A 13,422-nucleotide genomic window follows, 5' to 3' on the forward strand; every position below is an offset into this window, starting at 1 on the left:
AGACTTCAAGACCTACACGAAAAGAGTAATTTACTAAGATAACATTTTAGGGGATGTATGGAGTCCTGGTGTATGGCCGTAGGTTAATGCACTGGACTGCAAAGTCGGTTTGAACCACAAGGTTGATGGTTCAAGCTCACTAGTCGCTCCTTGGAAACCTATACAAACAGGGTCGCTATGGGTCTGAACCGACTTGACGGAACTTAACAACAACAACAATGGAGTCCTGGTGTGGGGCTGAGGGTTAATGCGCTGGACTGCAAGGTCAGTTTGAACCACAAAGTCAGTGGTTCAGGCTCACCAGCCGTTCCTCGGAAACCTTATACAGGGTCACTATACTTTCATAAAACACAAGGTTGGCAATTCAAACCCACCATCTGCTCCTCAGACACCAGTTAGACAGCACTTAACAACAACATGGCACTAGAAACGAGTCCTGGTGGCACAGTGGGCTAAGCATTGAGGTTCAAACCCACCAGCTGCTCTGCAGGAAAAAGATGAGGCTGAAAAATGTTCCTGTAAAAATTTAGTCTCAGAAACCCAAAGCAGCTATTCTACTGTCCTACAGAGTCGCCACGAGTTGGAATCAACTCAATGGCAATGGGTTTATAACAATGAATCTCCCCAAATACAATGCTTGAATGTCTAGTGCTGGTATGGAAATCATTTTTTCTAATTCTATTAGATGAAAGTAGCCTGCCTAAGACATCAACAATTCTATCAAGTATAGATGTTTTTTGTCCACTAGAAACTTACAAAGCAAGAAGTACAAAGCATGTAATAAGACTACTATTTAGGAAATGGAACTATCTTAAACAGTCTGTGAGCACCTAATCCAACTTTATTAACACATTTCACACTGGACACAACAAGTATTGCTGTTGTTGCCATACAGTTGATTCTGACTCACAGAGCTCACCCAGGATAGATTACATAGAGCAGACCGGGTGGCCAAGATTATAATCTTTATAAATGCAGATAGCCAAATCTTTTCCCCCCAAGTAGTGGCTGGTGAGTTCAAACCTTTCTGTTGGCAGTCAAATGCTTAACCACTGTACCATAAGGGATCTTTAAAAAAAATATTAACCAGAGTTAACTCTAAATCTGTACTGTTGTTTCCAAATATAGACTTACCTGACGGAGTAAAGATTTCCTATGTTTATGGGAGGGGAACATGGGGATTAACATTTATTGAAGAACTACTATTGCTAGAGGACTTCTGGTGTGGCACTACGGGTTAATGCACTGGATTGCTAGGTCAGTTTGACCGCAAGGTTAGCAGTTCAAGCTCACCAGCCGCTCCTCGGAAACCCTATACAGGGCCGCTATGAGTTGGAACTTACTCAAAGGCATTAAAAACAACTATTGCTAAGTATTTAAAACATTGCCTCATCTATTTCTCAAAACAACTCTGTGAGAACCAATTCTATTGAAAACAGTGAAGGTACTTGTCCAAGGTGGCCCAGTTGGTTAAGTGGCAGAGCTAGGATCTAAAGTCAGGTGTGACTGATTTGTAATGTTGATCTTCTTAACAATGAACCATGGTCTGAAACAATTCCAAACTAAGAGCTCCAAATGTTTTCAATCACTACTGTGCTGCACAAGACCTCTTTAAAGGATTCAAGAGCAAAGATGTCAGTTTGAGGACTAAGGTACACCTGACCCAAGTCATGGTATTTTCAATAACCTTACATGCTTGTGAAAGTTGGACAATGAATAAGGATGACCATAGAAGAATTGATGCATTAGCATTATGATGCTGGAGAAGCATACTGAAAGTACCATGGAGTGCTAAAAAAACAAACAGATTTGTGTTGGAAGTATGGCCAGAGTGCTCCTTAGAAGCCAGGATGGAGAGGTCTCTCATAGTTTGGACATATTATCAGGAGGGACCAGTCCCTAGAGAAAGACATCATACTTTGCAAAGTGGAAGGTCAGTAAAAAAGAGGTAGACTCCTAATGAGATGGATTGGTATAGAGGCAGGAGCAATGGGCTCAAGTATAACCACTGTGAGGATGGCACAGGACCAGGCAGGGTTTTGTTCTGTTGTGCAAAGGGTTGCTTTGAGTGGGAACTGACTTGATGGTGCCTAACAATACTGTGACACTGGAAAAAATTTAACTACATAATATCCCAATATAATAGCAGAAAAAAATGATTTCACAGCCCAGCAACCTGTTATAAACCTGTTACCAGTTAGTATCAATTTCATAAAAGTCATTTAAACAGCAAATAAGTAGAAAGGACAAGAATCATGAACCTTTTTTTTAGCAAAGAGGAAACATTTTCAATTTTTATTCATAATATTGGTAATCAAAATTGCAAAGGAAAATTTACATAGCAGACCAACCTGGAGTGGCTAGAAGAACAGAAGATGCTTCTTGAAAGAAAGACCTACAGGAAAAATATAAAACAACATAGGCAGACCGACTGTTACTACAAGAACAAGCAACATGCTTGCCCAGGAAACATCAAGGAAAGTGGTCAGGTCCCCTCAGTGCAAACCCCCTTCCAAGACTAAGACTCAATGGGAATACACACGCTCTGATTGGTGACCACTCTCGACACCGATAAGGGGAAGTGAGGGAAAAACAGCAATGAAGCAGTGAGCTAAGCCCTACAACGTTCAACAGACTTCTGTGAAGTCTGGTTGGCCAGCAGTGTGGCAAGACCTGGGGACTCTTGGGCCCAGAGTCAGTGACATAGCCACAGAGGACTAGAGTGGAGAGTGAAGTGTCCAGCTGATAAGAATAGAAGACATATGCACAAGAACACCCACACTTGCAGATAATACCCACTTATCCTGGCTTCAGTGACTGGATGATCAGAGCTCAACCAGAAGTAAAAAGAAGAGGAAAAAAAAAAGTATTCTCATACAATTTGATGAACATGACCTACACCTATGGAAGCAGTAGTTCAAAAGAGGGAACAAGTCCTTACAGCAAAAATCATTTCCACACCCTCCACACACAGAGTAGACAGGGATGGGCAACTTGGACGTTGACTACCCAAAATGGGGGGTGGGGGGCTACAAAGGCAAGAAGTGACTGGCTTACAAGCTTTCAAGAGGGAACCTAGATCCAGAGGGCCTGGAAGAAGGTAGAATCTCCAGTGAGTAGTATTCAATCTCTCTAGGCGGGGTTGCTGCAATGAAATGCCGATGGGTCTCTTGTGATACAATAGTGAATAATTGTTATCAGGACTGATTGTGAGGGTTGGAAATGTAAAGGTAGACGTTTTATAGCAAGGAGGGGAGTGATTAACTTTTCAGTCTAGGAGCGGAGGTCCCTAGGACCATCAAGGGAGAAGAGCAGAGAGCAGAACCCTACCCAGAGAAGCAGTGATGCCTGAAATGGAGCCAGAGATGATGACGTGGAGCGATGGAGCAGCTGGAGACTTTAGATCCAGAGAGGGAGAGCGACTGTGTGCTGAAGACCTGGGGGGTACGGGGGGAAGGACTGCATGGAGGGGATTGTAACCATGGCAATGAGAAGATATATGATAGAATGAATGTAAAACTAATGTTCTCCCATGTAAACTATCACATAATTCACAATAAAACATTTAAATAAATAAATTAAAAAAAAAAAAATTACAGAGCCACATATCAACAACAGAACAAGATGGAAATGAACTATTTCAGAGTCACCTTATAGCGTTCCCTAGAAACACACACGAGGCTAGAAATCTACAGTTAGACTCTGGTTCCACAACAGGTTATATTCACTCCGACATTTTTTTTCAATAAGTTTCCATATATTTGCTTTTCTCTTCCAACCTCTAGAGATTTGGCTTTGCATTCAAGAACTTTTTCCCATTCTTTGTCCAATTTGAGCCTGGTGATAACTACCTTGCTCGGGTGAATACCCACATGGACAGTTGACCACTAGCCTTCTCACACTGCACCCTCTCAATGTAGATGACATACTTTTTCTGTACACCTGGACTACCTTGCCAATCTGTTGACCTGAACCTTGCTGTCCATGCAGATGAACATTATACTTCTGCCCCAGCTCCCTGAATAGCGAGGATAACATGATCTTCCTGTGGAAGTATGAAAAGCACTGAAATTGAGTTTGCAGTTCTTGCTGCAGTCCAAGGTCACGAAGGGGTTGAACTTTATGGTGACAGCTGGGCATCAGGCAGTCTCTTCATGGACCATTCTTGAATTGAATTTATCTTTATGAAAAACTTACTGGTGTTGTTTTTCTCTTGACCCTAGATTAGTAAAGCTTTTGCCACAGATTGACTCTAAATGAATTGTTTCTAACATCTCTTCCAAATTTAACAGCCTACAGTTTGACCACTTTGAAGAATAACCTTCATTCAGTTAAGTTGTTTCTCCTTTAAACACAAAGTTTCATTAAGCTACAGTCCATACTCACACTGCACTCCTAAAATCCCTAAGAAGCACAGAGCTGAGAGAAAGGTGTAGTCAAGCTAGTATGATACGGAGCCTACATCAAGAGGCCTACATTTCATTCCTGGACATCCCTGACTCACAGTGGGATATTCTCTGTGCTTTAGGATCCTTCTCAGAAAAAAACAACAGAAATATGCTTCATGTAAATAGACTCTTATTGTCAGTTCTGACTCAGAGCAACCCTGTATAAGACTTCCGAGGCTTCAAATCTTTCTATAGTGGAGGAGCTGGCAGGGTTGAACCACAGACCTTGTGGTTCGCAGTCCAATGCTTATGGTATGCCGCCACACTCCCAAATAGACTTTTGGCATTGATAAAATAATTGCTGAACATTTACCTATATGCCATTCTCTGCACTTTTTGAGTTTTCATTCGCACAACCATCTAAGAAGTGGGTGGTGGTGGTGGTGGCTGTGTGCTGAGTCATTCCAACTCACAGCAACCCTATAGAGGGTTTCCGAGGCTGTAAATCTTTATAGGAACAAAAACCTCATCTTTCTCCTGTGGAGGGGCTGGTAGATTTGAACTGCTGACCTTATGGTTAGCAGCCCAACTCACGATCCACTACACTACCAGAGCTCCTATGAAGTGGACTACTGTAATTGTTCAGTGCCGTTGAATCAGTTCTGACTCATAGCGACCCTGTATAGGGTTTCCAAGGAGCAGCTGGTGGGTTTGAACAGTCCAGTGTTGATCCTACATCTTCATATCAGAAGTCCAGGAAATAGATGCTGTTGCTGGGTCCAACTTACAGCAAACCTGTATAAAGTATCGAGGAGTGGCTGGTGAGTTTGAACCGCCAACCCTGCAATACAAACTGACCTTGCGATCAAGTGCCTTACCCTATAGTACCACACCGGGGCCCCATAAAGTGAGTAGGTTGGTAGGTATTATTTTACTTATTTTTATAGCTGATGAAGTTGAAGGACAAAGAAATCAACATACTCAAGTTTACACAGCTAAATATTTTTAGGCTGGGTTAGAAATTCAGATCTTTCTGACATTAGAACCTAAACTAATTTAACTAGTACATTATATATTTTCTTTACAAACATTAAAAGATGTACCATATGGCAGGGAATATTTTAAGGAGTGAACAAGCACTGTAGGTCACACTGTTCATTTTTCTTTAAATAATCACTTATCCAATTTCTTTTGAATTTAGCCTTAGGGCTCAATTAGTTCAAACTAGCCTGGATATGTGGGTCACCTCTGGAAAACCCTCTCCAGCAGTGCCCATCTGCTACTGGCAGAGCTGGTCCCAGGCCCATACTGCTGGGGATCACCAGGATTTAATAGCAATCTGACAGAGGTTAACTCCAGGGCTGCTTTGACCCAAATTTTAATTCTTGGGTTAAAAACAAGAGATGGCATTAGAATTAAGACAGCCTTGAAATTTCAATATTTTGTTCTTCACAGGTAATACTCATACATGTAGAATTCCATTACATTTCTCATTCATATTTATAGGCACATAGATTATGTCCCTAGACATTTCTATTTCCTAACTAGAATGCTCTGGTTTGATCTCAAGAAAGACAACATGTTTTAAGACCACCAGCTCTTGGGACCCAATATAGTAATACTGGACAAATCTCTACAACACTATGACATCAAAGATAGATCAGAGATTTAGGTGTTTGGAAGGAAAAGGAAGGGTCCCTAACTTAAATATACACATTCATTATTAAAGCATCCCAATTACAGAAAGGAGTCCTGGTGTGGCGCTGTGGACTAATGCATCAGACTGCAAAATCGATTGATCTGCAAGGTTGGTGGTTTAAGCTCACCAGCTGCTCCTTGGAAAGCCTATACAGGGTCGCTATGGCTTGGAATCGACTCGACAGCACTTAACAACAACAATTACAGAAACGTTAAAATGTAGGGAGGGAAACCATATGTCTTACAATCAAGGAAATGTGCTACTTCTTGGACAATGTGCTTTTTCTGTCCATATGAATAATGCATTAGTCTGTCAACAATCTTTCAATAGTCACTACCCATAATCTCTTACCTTGCTATGGCCACTACTATAATTCAGTTGTGCCTTTGAGTTATAACTCAGAGTGTGTCTTTTCACACTGGGCTTAAAAGACTCATGGCTTTGGTTTTAATATTGCACTTCTTAAACCCAGCTATCACAACACATCACAAGCCTTTGACATAAGGCTAGGATATAGATAGCTCGGTTAGTATCAAGTGCGGCCTAAGCCCTAAAACATAAACTCATCTCAGCTTTGTTCTCAGACTTGAGGAATGTCTACGGATTATAACATGATTAATGCGTGGCAACTCAGCACACCTGAGAGCACTAAAAGGCAGTGTTATCTAGTGCGGTTATAACAAATACCACAAGTGAGTGGCTTGAACAAGTTTATCTTCTCACAGTTAAAAGACTAGAAGCCCGAATTCAGGGTGTTTGCTCCAGGGGAAGGCTTTCTCTCTCTAAAGGAACTAGTCTTTCTTGAGCTTCTTTCTGTACCTGGGCAGTCTTCTCACGGGTTGGCATGTAGCTCCCCTCATTTCCACTTCCTTATTGAATAGCTTTTATACCTCCAAAGAGATTGACTCCACACTAATCCTGCACCATTAATATAACAAAGACAGCCCACTTCCAAATGAAATTATAAGCAAAGGCTTATTGTTGTTAAATGATGTTGAGCAGGTTCTGATTCATAGTGACCCTGTATAAGGTTTCCTAGGAAAGGCTGGTGAGTTTGAACCGCCAATCCTGTGGTACAAACCAACCTTGCGACCCACTGCTTATCCTACAGCGCCACACCAAAGGTTAGGATTTACAGCACATACTTCTGGGAGATAAAGTTGAATCAGTTAACAAACAGAGAACATTACTAGCTAATTGTTGTTGTTCCTGTGAAGTGCCAACAAGTCAGTTACAGCTCATAGCAACCCAGCATAGGGTTTCCAAGGAACAGTTTGAACCATGTACCTGTAGTTTGCAGTCCAGTGCTGATCCTACTGCGCCAATGGAAACCAATAATCAGAGGGGTTTTTGACAAGTAAAGAGCTTTGAAAATGTAAATTATTTCACTAAGGAATATGATATTGCCATTAAGGCTAGACCTCCTTGTCTGTTTCTTCCTGTTGCAAATTAAAGATTAAAACTAGAACCAAAATAGATTCCTCTATCTTCAAGCTATTTAGCAACAAATACGTTGTGTCTGTGAAAATTATAATAAAAAAGTTTTACAAACATTTTAACTAAACAGTTTCTTTGAATAATCTTGATGTTTCATATAGGCAGACCCCAGGTTCTGAACATCCAACTTATGTATAACCTTTAGTTATGAAACCATCTCTTTAATGCCTGTTGTTAAGTGCCCTAGAGTCAGTTCTGATTCATAGTGACCCTGTCTATACAGGGTAAGTCCTGGTGTGGCACTTTAGGATACACACTTGACTACTAACCATGAGGTAGGCAGTTTAAACCCATCAACCAATACTTGGATATTCTATACAGAATGGCTATGAGTAGAAATCTACTCAAACAGCATTTAACAACAATAGCAAAAGGGTTTCAGAGGAACTGGTGGGTTTGAACTGCTTACCTTTCAGTTAGCAGTCCAATTCTTATCATACAGCACCCCACCAGGACTCCCTCTAATGCCTATGTATGTTAAAATTTGAGGCAGCTAAATTAATTACTCATAATAACAAACAGGTATCACTTTGTACATCGGAACATTATTATTATTGTATTACTATGTTAAAGATGTTTCAAATGTATCTAGTAGTGTTTTATTGCTTTTTTATACATAGAAAGGTAGAATATATACGACAACAAACATATGACTGAGTGTAGATATAAACCATACCAATTGTTATAACTGACATATAAATTTGATTTGAAGAGATTTAGGTACAGAACTTGTTCATAATCCGGTGACTGACTGTAATCTGTAAAACAGAAGGACCCATGACAAAGGGGTTCTAAGTGAATGGCTGAGGACATGAAGAGTTAAAAACAATGTCAGAATTTTACAACTCATACCTTAATACTTTGCAAAAAAACTTGGGGACTTCAACCAAACCCTAAAAGTGATAACCACTGAAGGCAGAGTTTTTATTATATTGTTGTTGTTAAGTGCCCTTGAGTTGGTTCCAATTCATAGGTCTCTATATAGGGTTTCCAAGGAGCAGCTGGTGAGTTTGAGCTGCTGACCTAGTGGTCACAGTCCAGTGCTGATCCTACAATGCCACACCAGAACTCCTTTTATTATATACACTAGAGGAAAAAAATGCACTTAATAATGGTGTCTTGAACCCATTTCTAGCTGAGCAAGCAGATATAAAACTGGTCTAAGAGATGGAAACTCACCGTGTTATGAACTTAATTCATTTATTGATGACTAAATTAGTACCATGTTGTTGTTGTTGTTTAGTGCCATAAGTTCCAACTCATAGCGACCCTCTACAGGGTTTCTGAGGACGGCTGTTGAATTTGGACCACCGACCTTGAGGATTAAACCATACTTGCAGTCCAGTGCCTTATCCTGCAATGTCACACCAGAACTCCAAATGAGTACTATAAGGACTTTAAAAATGTACACAATCTAACTAATTAAAACTCAACTTTCCTTAAAGTTCTATATATGTTGTTGTTGTTAAGTGCCATGGAGTCGGTTCTGCCTCATAGCGACCCTGTACTGGGTTTCCGAGGCTGTAAATCTCTACAGGAGCAGAAAGCCTCATCTTTCTCCCGTGGAACGGCTGGTAGTTTCAAACTGCTGACCTTGAGGTTAGCAGCCCGATTCATAACCACTATGCTACCAGAGCTCCTATACAGAGGTGTTCATTCTAGAGACTTCTACATAAGCTGGAATTCCTCTAAATTTTTCCTTACATTTTTCCTTTATAGTTCTTACTTTAATTATAAATATATAATTTTTCTTCCTTAATTTGTCTTTCCCATTGGATTATTGCTTTGAGGACAAAAATCACATTTGTTTTGTTCACTGCTCTAGTCTTTGGTTAGCAGAGTGCTTTGTATATAACAAGCACTCAATAAATGTTTTGAATGAATGAATACACAAATATTTTACTACCATTCATGTTCTTTTATTTGAGCAAATGTCTTAGTTTACCACACTGTTTTGGAAGAGTTGGGCCTGAATCTCATAAAAATAGCTTAAGTTGTAAGTTAAATAACATAAATTAAACCTAATCCATATTATTCACTTTCTTCAGTTACTGCATACCTTGTATTCACAACACAATTTCATGTATTTTCAGAGAGGAATTGTGCCAAGTTAAAGGTTTCTAGTTATACTGAGGTCCATGAGCCTATTAAAACCCTCCATCTGAAAGGTAAGAGAAGTCACAACAAACTGAGTGTGGGCGATATAAGGCTGAATGTGTTATATCACCATGTGCTTTTAATAGAAAAAAAAAAGTCAAGATGAACAAAAGTAGCATTGCTGGAAAACAAAGCACAGGAGAGGGGGTGGAAAGTGAGTCATTGGCAGCAATCTTGAGCATGGTGGGGAAAAAAGAAAGACATGTATTTCCCATACCTCAATTAGTTTGTCTCCTTTGACTACATCCAAATGTAAACCAGGTGGAGGTTTACCTGCCCTGAAAAATAAGAGTGAAAAAAGCATCTTCAGGATGAATTCATAAATGCTATTTACAACCGTCCCATTCAACATCGCAGCTTTGCTACCAGTCTATAATTAGTTCATGTTCCAGCAGAAATGTCATCTACTTCACTGCTAATTCAGCTCCTTTTTACGTTTGGCACTTAGTTCCCCAGTGATTCAATTGCTCTAAAACAGATTTTAGTGGATCTGTATTTAGACCACATCAAAAAAACCCTATATTTTAACACTGGACACCATCCACCTTGGAAGGAGTCCTGGTGGCACCATGGTTAAGCACTTAGCTGTTACTGAAAGGTCATTAGTTCATACCAGCCAGCCACTCCACAGCAGACTGATGTGGCAGTCTGCTTCCGTAAGAGTGTACAGTCTTGAAAACCCCATAGGACAGTTTCACCCCATCCAGCAGGGTCGCTATGAGTCAGAATTCACTAGCCTTGATGGCAATGGCATTGGGGATTATCTACCTTGGAGAGAATACAACTACTGTAGTTCTGTTAGTCTGACTACCTGGAGTTTGAAGCTAAGGTTTACCTCTATTACTTAGATCATAAAAAGGTGGAAGAAACCAGCGATGTGGGCTGATCATGATGTCTCATCACAGAATGTGGAGAATACTGATTGACCTAAGCTCTGAGCCCAAATCAGAGATACATCATTAGTGAGCTAGCACAATTCACTAGCTTCATGCGCATGAAATCAGGTGCCAAATGAGTACAAGAGATATCTGTTGTCCTTGAACAGGTCTTTCTACAATGCCATAATTAAGGAAAATGTTTTCTATACTCCTACACCATTCAAGAAGCATAAACATTTATCACAGCATTTACACAGTCTGGCACATACCAGACTCTGAAGAAATGGTACATGTGTCTAAAACAGTCTCTTCTACCTATAAGTTTGGCGTTTTAGCCAAAATCAACATGTGCGGGGCCAAGATGGGCATGGAATGTACACACTGAAACAACTGGACATTACAAATGAGCAAAGGGACCCAGAATATAGCCACACATTCACTTGCTTCCTTGGCTTGCTCCTTTGAAGTTCAAGAATAAATAACCGCGCCCAAGTCCCGACATCTATACATGAAAAATGCATCCTTGTCCAATCTAATTGAAGATGCAACATAGTTATCTCACAATCCTGTACCAACTCCTCTATGGCAGTGGCTGAAAGGACAGGACCCTGGACAAAAGCCTAAGAAACAGACGGTTACATCCAAAGCATGCTTTGTGAACTCCTACTGTGTGCCAGGTCCGGGCCTAGAAGCTGAGAAAACAAAGATGCAGCAGATAGTACCTGCCCTTGAAGATGGCAATATAACGGGAGTCAGAGACGCACCACACATAAACACCACTGAGCTACAGCAGAAATCGCTCTGAATCGGGTGCATCGCCTTGCAAAGCAATTCATACTCATCCCTCTTGAATCCCTCCTCCCAACCCAAATTAAATGATTCCCAAGAACTTGTGAAGGGATAAAAGAGGCTCATTCCAACATGACTGATGCCCACTTGTGCTCAGCTTCGCTCTGGTCGCTAAGAACGCGGGGGTAAGGGCAGAGCTGTCCTTGACCTCAAGAAGCTCCCAATCTTCAGGAGAAAGAAAAGTACCGGACAGAGGTGCAGCGACGAGAGGGATGCAGAGCTCTGAGATTGGGCTAGGGTCGGCAAGTTGGCTCGTGCACGTTCAGGACGAGCAGCAGAGGAGCAGGCACGGTGATCCACAAGAGCACCGGGCACTCAGTCAGGAGTTGGGCTAAGTTCGGAGTCGAGGCCCCTAAGTGCCCCAGAGACTGGCTAATCGCCTATGGAGCTGCCTGAGCGAGCGCCCTAGGGCCCCCATCTTTGGGTCTCTTCAGTTCCTGGGCCCGGGCTCCAGGCGCTCAGTTCCTCCACACGCCGCCCGGCCCGGCGTGGCGGACAGGGCTCCTTTAACCAGTCCGAGTCTCTAAGTCATTCGGCTCGCCACGAGAAAACAAGCCACCCTTCCAGCCCAGGCCAGCTGAGTCCAGGCCAATTCAGTCCTGCCCTCTCCGACACTCACCAGGTCGGGCAGTCGAACAGCGGGAGGCTGGAGCCGGAGTTCGCGGCTGCCGCCATCTTGCGTCTCCCCCTCCCATTTGGCGGGCCTGAAGCACGCCGGGAAACTGGAAGACCGGGAGGAGAGAGGCGGCATCCCGGCAGCCTCTGCGCACGCTTGTGCCCGCCCACCGGCCCGTAGCTCTTCGGGTGGTGATTGAGATTAAGATCCGAATTTGAGGTTTTATTTAGTGTTTGAGGGAATTGGTCTACTCTGGAAGTTTCCGGAGGCTAGGGCTGTCCTTGGCCGAAAGGTGTCTGAGAAAAAGGGGCTATAGGAATTGGTGTCCCGTCTCTCACTACGTCCGCCTGCAGGCACAGCCCTGGACTCAAAAATTTTAATAACTATAATCTCGGGCTGCATCTTCAGCCTTCCACCCCAATCTGTAGAGAATCTAGAGGGCGGACCTCGGATTCCGTTTTTCCTTTGTGCCCTTTAAGGAAAAACTGCACGCTACGCATTTCCACCTCTCCCAGGTCTGAAGCTACCTTATGATCTAGTCAGTTTATGAGAAGTCAGGACAAGCCAGAACCAGGAACAGCTCCAATCAGAAGACCTGCGTCTTTCGCCCAAATCTAAACTGCACGGCTAAAACGGTTAATCAATTTGTGACCCATGTGCATTTGATCATACATAATGCACTCTGGGTGGAACAAATGATTATGGGCTGGGCTGTTAACCTAACAGTTGAAAGTTCGAGTCCAACCAGAGGTGCAAGGAAGAAAGACCTGGCATCTAAAACAAAACCAAAAAACAGCCTTTGAAAACCCTATGGAGCATAGTTCTGTTCTGACACATATGGGGTTGTCATGAAAAGAAAAAATAAAAAAATTTTATTTATTGTTGATGGCCCCAAGCCATCAACAGCTAAAGGAGAACCTCGGTCATCAGCAGGACCTGTGGTTGTAATGGCTTGGTCTGTTGAGTACTTATTTATTTGGCCAAGTATGTATTTTACATTTATCATCTAACTTAATCCTCACACCACTCTTGAAATAGGTATTATAATCCCTGAGGTGAGACTCAGATTATGAGCTATCCAGCATCACTCTAGAATAAATGAGTGGGATTCAAATTTACGTCTGTCTGATGTCAAAAGCCATGCTCTTTAATCACTACTCTCTCTCAACTCATATTTATGCCTAGCACCGTTTAGCGTTTGTCAAAAATTTGGTAGAATCATTTCATCTGCAGTTTGGTTTTTCACTGCACAATTAAAGAATATGTTGGAGGGGTTTGTTTTGTTTTGTTTTTTGGTTCCCTGCTTTTGGCTAAATTTAAAATCTAAAATCAGCCTAT

The 13,422-nt window shown here is 41.8% G+C and overlaps 1 protein-coding gene across 2 annotated transcripts in view; it reads right to left on the bottom strand.

Moving 5' to 3' along the window:
* PPP1R8 (protein phosphatase 1, regulatory subunit 8) overlaps positions 1 to 12,165 on the bottom strand; it is a 26,169-nt gene extending 14,004 nt beyond the window's left edge. Inside the window, exons 1-2 of one of the 2 annotated variants that reach the window (XM_006862228.1) lie at positions 12,088 to 12,165; positions 9,959 to 10,019 (exon numbers count right to left, since the gene is read on the bottom strand). Coding sequence is in view for 1 of the 2 variants with exons in the window: in XM_006862227.1 (XP_006862289.1) it covers positions 9,959 to 10,019; positions 12,088 to 12,143 (117 nt within the window). In the remaining variant the exon portion in view is untranslated. The remainder of the gene's footprint in view (positions 1 to 9,958; positions 10,020 to 12,087) is intronic. The other variant, XM_006862227.1, reaches the window with a different exon arrangement.
* Positions 12,166 to 13,422: the final 1,257 nt, after the last annotated feature.

This window comes from Chrysochloris asiatica, unplaced genomic scaffold, assembly GCF_000296735.1.
Source record: "Chrysochloris asiatica unplaced genomic scaffold, ChrAsi1.0 scaffold00047, whole genome shotgun sequence".
Classification (NCBI taxonomy): domain Eukaryota; kingdom Metazoa; phylum Chordata; class Mammalia; order Afrosoricida; family Chrysochloridae; genus Chrysochloris; species Chrysochloris asiatica.